The 7,093-nt window shown below is 51.9% G+C and overlaps 1 protein-coding gene across 3 annotated transcripts in view; it reads right to left on the bottom strand.

Moving 5' to 3' along the window:
• Positions 1 to 4,450: 4,450 nt before the first annotated feature.
• BTBD19 (BTB domain containing 19) overlaps positions 4,451 to 7,093 on the bottom strand; it is a 12,654-nt gene continuing 10,011 nt past the window's right edge. For 2 of the 3 annotated variants that reach the window (XM_026455733.2, XM_026455731.2), the window contains 4 exons: positions 5,540 to 5,608; positions 5,335 to 5,466; positions 5,105 to 5,230; positions 4,451 to 4,966 (listed from right to left, as the gene is read on the bottom strand). In XM_026455733.2, coding sequence (XP_026311518.1) covers positions 4,832 to 4,966; positions 5,105 to 5,230; positions 5,335 to 5,466; positions 5,540 to 5,608 — 462 coding nt within the window. In that variant the 3' untranslated portion in view covers positions 4,451 to 4,831. Of the gene's footprint in view, positions 4,967 to 5,104; positions 5,231 to 5,334; positions 5,467 to 5,539; positions 5,609 to 6,505; positions 6,566 to 7,093 lie in introns of all 3 variants that reach the window. The other variant, XM_026455732.2, reaches the window with a different exon arrangement.

Genomic DNA, 7,093 nt, shown 5'->3' on the forward strand with positions numbered 1-7,093 from the left:
TGGTCTCAAACTCCTGACCTCAGATAATTCGCCCGCCTCGGCCTTCCAAAGTGTTGGGATTACAGGCATAAGCCAACGCTCCCGGCCCCTATGGAGCTTTTCTAATGGAACCAAACACAAAACAAATTGAATAAATAATATAAATCCCAGATGAATAATATCTCAGTGAGAAGTGTCCTGTTGAAAGAGAATTTTGGTAGAATGGTCTACCTCCTTCCTATTCCCTCTCCATAAGGGAGCTCATCTACTTTCATGGCTTTAAGTAAATGCCATCTGATAGCTAGTGACCCCCCAGTTTACAGCCATCAGCTGGTCCTGTTGATACCTTCAAAGCGTATGCTTCATCCAACCACATTTTACCACCTCCACTGCTGCCATCCTGGTCCAAGATCTCTTGCTGGATAATTGCAATAAGCCCCTAACCGTTCTCCCTAGACCACTCTTCTACCTCGCTCTTGCCCTTCTTTATCCCAGTCCTCCACATAACAGCCAAACTTTTTTTTCCCCTGACAGGGTCTTGCTGGAGTGCAGTGACACAATATCAGTTCACTGCAACCTCCACCTCCCAGATTCAAGCAATTCTCTCACCTCAGCCTCCCAAGTAGCTGGGACTGCAGGCACATGCCACCACACTGGCTAATTTTTGTATTTTTTGTAGAGACGGGATGTCGCCATGTTGCCCAAGCTGGTATCAAACTCCCGGACTCAAGTGATTCGCCCACCTCACCCTCCCAAAGTGCTGGGATTACCACACAGGAGCCACTATGCCCAGCCAAAATTATTCTTTTAAAGTAAATCTGGGCCGGGCGCGGTGGCTCAAGCCTGTAATCCCAGCACTTTGGGAGGCCGAGACGGGCGGATCACGAGGTCAGGAGATCGAGACCATCCTGGCTAACACGGTGAAACCCCGTCTCTACTAAAAATACAAAAAACTAGCCGGGCGAGGTGGCGGGCGCCTGTAGTCCCAGCTACTCCGGAGGCTGAGGCAGGAGAATGGCGTAAACCCGGGAGGCGGAGCTTGCAGTGAGCTGAGATCTGGCCACTGCACTCCAGCTCGGGCGACAGAGCAAGACTCCGTCTCAAAAAAAAAAATAAAAAATAAAGTAAATCTGATCACACATTACTGTCCTGCGCAAAACCCTCCAATGCCTTTCCCCATGACACATGGCTCCCTGTAGATCTCTCATCAAATGTTATCTCATCAGAGGTCTACAATCACTGCCCTGTACGAAATAGTCCCACTCCCACCACATAGCTATTTTTTAACCAAAACAGGTGCTTTTCTTCATAGCACAAACTACTCCCTGAATAGATCATACATTTCTTTACTTGTTTACTGCATGTTTCTCCTCTTAGAATGTTAGCTCCGGCCGGGCACGGTGGCTCAAGCCTGTAATCCCAGCACTTTGGGAGGCCGAGACGGGCGGATCACGAGGTGAGGAGATCGAGACCATCCTGGCTAACACGGTGAAACCCCGTCTCTACTAAAAATACAAAAACTAGCTGGGCGAGGTGGCGGGCGCCTGTAGTCCCACCTACTCGGGAAGCTGAGGCAGGAGAATGGCGGGAACCCGGGAGGCGGAGCTTGCAGTGAGCTGAGATCCGGCCACTGCACTCCAGCCCGGGCAAGAGAGCAAGACTCCGCCTCAAAAAAAAAAAAAAAAAAGAATGTTAGCTCCATAAGGCAAAGACTTGACTTGTTCTCTGATGTATTTATTCCATGACCCTAAATCAATGTCTAGTGTGTGGGCACTCAGTGAATAGTTGGGGAACAAATGAATGAATATGTTTCTAAACACATACACAGAATTTAATCTGTAACACTACAATTCTAAGTATTTTATAAAATTAATTTCATCTTCCTAAAAACTCCACTAAATAGGTTCCATTACCTCCATTTTATAAACAAGGAAACTGAGGCAAAGAAAGGTTAATCACAAAGACAATATGTGGCGGAGCTGGGATTCATAGGCAAGCATTCTGGCTCCAGGAGACACACTCTTAATCATTATGCTACCTTTTTTCTTTTAACAAGAGGAATCACGCTGTAATTGGTCTATTCTGTCCTTTTTTTCACCAAAGATCATGGATTTTTTAAATATTATAGGAATATACCATAGTTAACATAACGAGTCCTCTGGTAATGGACATATAGATGATTTTCAATTTCCACTATCCAACCAATGCTGTCATGACATGGTACTACTGAGTAAGCACATTTTCTGTCTTGAGAGATAATGCTAAATAACTATTTTTAATCCCTGTGCAATATATATATATATTTTTTTTTTTTTTTTTTTTTTTTCTGTGAGACAGAGTCTCACTCTGTTGCCCAGGCTGAGTGCAGTGGCACAATCTCAGCTCACTGCAACCTCCGCCTCCCAGATTCAAGCAATTCTCGTGCCTCAGCCTCCCAAGTAGCTGGAATTACAGGCATGTGCCACCACACCTGGCTAGTTTTTTGTGTTTTAGAGACAGGGTTTTGCCATGTTGCCCAGGCTGATCCCAAACTCCTGAGCTCAGGCGATCCACCCACCTTGGCCCCCCAAAGTTCTAGGATTACAGGTGGGAGCCACAGTGCCTGGCCTCCTCCTGTACAGCATATTTTTGTATGAAGTCCCTGAGACAGAAATCTAACTTTATTTTCTTCTAAATAGTCAACTGTCTCTCATTTTAGATTGACAGTATCTTGCTTTGCAGCACCTTTAAAACTCTTTATGGAATAAAGTGGCATTTAAATGAGGAAATAGGCCGGATGTGGTGGCGCTTCACGTAATCCCAGCACTTTGGGAGGACAGAGTGGGACGATGCTTGAGCCCAGGAGTTTAAGACCAGCCTGGACAACGTAGGGAGACCTCATCTCTACAAAAAGAAGAAAAAAATTAGCCGAATGTGATGGAACATGCCTGTAGTCCCAGCTGTTAGGCAGGCTGAAGTGGGAGGATCACTTGAGCCCAGGAGGCTGAGGCTGCAGTGAGCCGAGATCGCACCACTGCACTCTAGCCTGGGTGAGAATAAGGTTGTGTCATAAATAAATAAATAAAATCATTTACTTAACATTTACATAACACTGATTATCTGACAGAGATTGAGGAAGCAGAAACCAGTAAGACACCACTCCAGGACCCAGGGATCTTTCTTGAGGGAGATTCACATCCTCGGGAAAACAAGATGTATGGTGAATGAAGGGGGTGGCAGAGGGGTCTGCAGTAACTGAGTAAGTATGGAGCTAGAGGCCGGGCGCGGTGGCTCAAGCCTGTAATCCCAGCACTTTGGGAGGCTGAGACGGGCAGATCACGACGTCAGGAGATTGAGACCATCCTGGCTAACACGGTGAAACCTCGTCTCTACTAAAAAAAAAAATTACAAAAAACTAGCCGGGCGAGGTGGCGGGCGCCTGTAGTCCCAGCTACTCGGGAGGCTGAGGCAGGAGAATGGCATGAACCCGGGAGGCGGAGCTTGCAGTGAGCTGAGATCCGGCCACTGCACTCCAGCCTGGGCGACAGGGAGACTCCGTCTCAAAAAAAAAAAAAAAAAAGGTATGGAGCTAGAGGACTAATACCTCCAGGATAAGTGAATTTATGCAAAGATTGTATTTGAGAGAAGAGGTGAGGAACCACTCACTAGTAGTTTTGAGTGCCCTGAAAGTGAAATAGATTGAATTTTGTCCTGGAGGTCAATGGGATGTTCCAGGACTTAAGTCCCATAGGACTGACAATCAAAGACCGGTCTGGTTGCACTGTGGGAAATGGATTGAGGGGGCGCTGAAGGCAGGAAGGCTGTGAGACGTGTCAGACAGGACAGGTTGAACCTGGGGCTGTGAGAACTGAACCAACTGGAAAGGTCTCCTACAAGGTAAAAGAGACCTAAGGCAGGTGTGAGGAAGAGGGATAAGGCAAGGATGAGATCCAGATTTCTGGCATGTGCACCCACGGAAATGAGAAACACGATGAGGTAAAGCTGGGGAAAGCTGGGGAGATCAATTTCACACCAAGCCTGTGGTGTCTGAGGGGCATTCAGGGAGCGATCTCCAAGGGGGCAGGAATGTAATGAAAGAAGGAGCTGAAGCCGGGTGCAGTGGCTCACACCTGTAATCCCAGCACTTTGGGAGGCTGAGGCCAGCGGATCACATGAAGTCAGGAGTTCCAAACCAGCTGGCCAACATGGTGAAACCCCGTCTCTACTAAAAACACAAAAATCAGCAGGGCATTGTGGTGCATGTCTGTAATCCCAGCTACTCAGGAGGCTGAGGCACAAGAATCGCTTGAATCAGGGAGGCAGAGGTTGAAGTGAGCCGAAATCGCACCACTACACTGCAGCATCGCAACAGAGCAAGACTATCTCAAAAAAAAAAGGAAGGAGAGAGAGAGAGGAAGAGAAAGAAAAGAAAGAAAGAAAAAGAAAGAAGGAAAGAAAGGAAAGGGAAGGGAAGGGAAGGGAGGGAGGAGGGGAGGGAGGGAGGAAGGAGGGAAGGAGTGGAGCTGAACAGATAGATATGTGGGAGTCATCAGAATAGACTAGTAGACGACAATGCCCAGGGGCAGGGCGTAGAGTGAGGGCGTGGAGCGACGGAAATTCTCGTTTTCGAGTTTCGCCCCCGCAGGGAGGCCCAGCCCAAGCCCTGCCCGACCCTGCCCCGACCCACCTCGCCCACTCGGGTTTGACCCCGCACAAGAGGCTGCGCGTGGCAGACAACGGTTCTTCCGGCGCCCGGCTCACTGGGCATGCTGGGAACGGAAGCCCGCTCGGAACGCCGAGCGCTTCGGGAGCTGTAGTTTGGGGCAGGCTCAACTGGGCGGGTCCAAGGCTCCCCGTGAGTCCCGGCTTTGGATCATTTAAAGGACAGGTCCAGAAAGCGGTGATGCTCCCGGGGCAAGGTGCCTCTCCGGCGGCGACACGGGGCGCCCCGGGCCTCATCCCCTCTCCGCAGGGCATGGCATTTCCACGCCTCCACAATCTGCTCCACCTGCAGAGCAAGGCCGGTCAGTGCGCAGTCCCGCAGTGGCTCCTCGCCCCGAGGACCGTGGGCCGGGCCGCTCCTGCCCCCTCCCAGCGCCCTGTACCCCCTGCTGAGTGGAGCTGGGCCGGTTCCCCGCGTCCGCACCGGGATGAGTGGTTCCTGCCGGTTCTGCTCTTCCAGGGCGCTCAGCTCCGCCGGGGCCAGCAAGGCTAGTCTCAGCTCTTTCACCACCGGGGCCGCCACCTCGGCCACCGGCCTCTCCAGCACCGCCTGCGAACGCCAGCCCTGAGTCGGGCACCTGTCCTGCCACCCGCTCGCTGGGCTCGTGGCCCGCGCCTCCTTCCGTGCCCTTGCGCTCCCCCAGCCCCACTCACCGCGCCCACGCGCGCCCAGCTCCGGGCCGCTCGGACCAGTTCAGCCTCGTCCACGCAGAGCTTGTCGCTGCGGAGCAGGGGCAGCAGCGCGGCCGCTGACAGCTCCAGGAAGCCTTGGGACCTGAGGGCCTCCTACAATCCGGCAAATGGGTCAGGGAGGAGCAGAATGCGGTGCGTGGGGTGAGGAGTATGAAGGGAGCAGTACCTGGCTGTGGGCCTCTATGAAAGCCACGCAGCGCTCCTGCAGCGGCCCCAGGCCAAAGGTTACGGCCACCTGCGAGCAGAATGAGGGAGATCAGGTTGGAGACTGGAGAGGCGGTGTAGCCCAACCTGCTCACTGGGACCCACCACTGCAAGCCTGACCCTAGCCCTAGCTGGGGAGGCTGACAGGGCCCTCGGCCTTCCAGGAAACTAGACCCAGTGAAAGCCTGGTACACACACACACATACACACACACATATACGTGGACTCACTGTACAACCTGCTCTTCCCTACAGGAGACCACACCGTGGCCTTCAAACCCCAGCTGGGGCCTAGGCTTGGCTTTTTTTTTTTTTTTTTTTTTTTTTTGAGAGGGAGTCTCACTCTGTGGCCCAGGCTGGAGTGTGCAGTGGCGCGATCTCAGCTCACTGCAACCTCTGCCTCCCGGGTTCAAGCAATTCTCCTGCCTCAGCCTCCACAGTAGCTGGGAGCATGCCACTACACCTGGCTAATTTTTTGTATATTTAATAGAGATGGGGGTTTCACCGTTTTAGCCAGGATGGTCTCAATCTCCTGACCTCTTGATCCGCCCGCCTCGGCCTCCGAAAGTGCTGGGATTACAGGTGTGAGTCATCGTGCCTGACCCAACTTGGCTTCTAAAGTCTATAGCCACCCTTCCCCTACCCCAAGTCCAGCTGAGAACCATTCCCCAGCCCTGATAGAGAGAAGACCAGCAAAGACCTCCAGCCCCTTCAACACCTGCTCCTGCACCTGACCCTGATGATGTACCCAGGATCCCACATATTTAGGCACAGAATTCATCCTGTAAACCTCCTTGGAGCACCGCCACCACCACTATGTACCCAAGTTATTTCAAGGCCAGACACAGCAGGCCCAGGCTCCCAGCACCTGGGAGCCCATTTCCACACACACAGCCAGACTCCTCCCATGCCTGTCCAGCAGCACCCACCTGCAGGGCCTCACAAACCAACTCCACATCCAGCACCTTCACCACAAACTGCAGGCACAGCTGGGAACAGAAATGAATGTGGGTTGTGTGGCGGTGTCCCTGCTCCAAGGCACTAGTTCCACCCCAGAAGCAGTGAGCAGGCTTGGACTGGTGAGTCACCCAGCAGCCCCAGACCCCATCCTGACCTCCCAGGCCAAGGGAGGCAGGGAATTGCTAGAGCCTGAGACAGCAGGCTCACAGGAACTGGAGACTAGCAAAATCAAGCCCAGCCACCCACCTGCTAGCACATTTGCCACTAAGCAAGACCAGATAAAAGCCATGCAAAATTCTCCCCTTCTTTCAGGATGCTTATCTTCCTCCACTTGTTCCCTTCCTGACTCAAGGATACTTCTATTTTTAGCAGAAACTTGAATTTCATCCGTGACATCTCTCATCTCTTGACTGCTACACTCGCCTCCTGAATGGACTAGCAAGTCCTCTCCACCTCTTTCAATCCCTTCTCCCCTGAGCTTCCAATTCTTTACTCCCTTATGGGAAACCTTCAGTGAATCTCCACTGTCCTCTGCTTAAAAGAAGTCCAGGCCGGGC

Source organism: Piliocolobus tephrosceles, chromosome 1 (genome assembly GCF_002776525.5).
Source record: "Piliocolobus tephrosceles isolate RC106 chromosome 1, ASM277652v3, whole genome shotgun sequence".
In the NCBI taxonomy this organism is placed as follows: Eukaryota; Metazoa; Chordata; class Mammalia; order Primates; family Cercopithecidae; genus Piliocolobus; species Piliocolobus tephrosceles.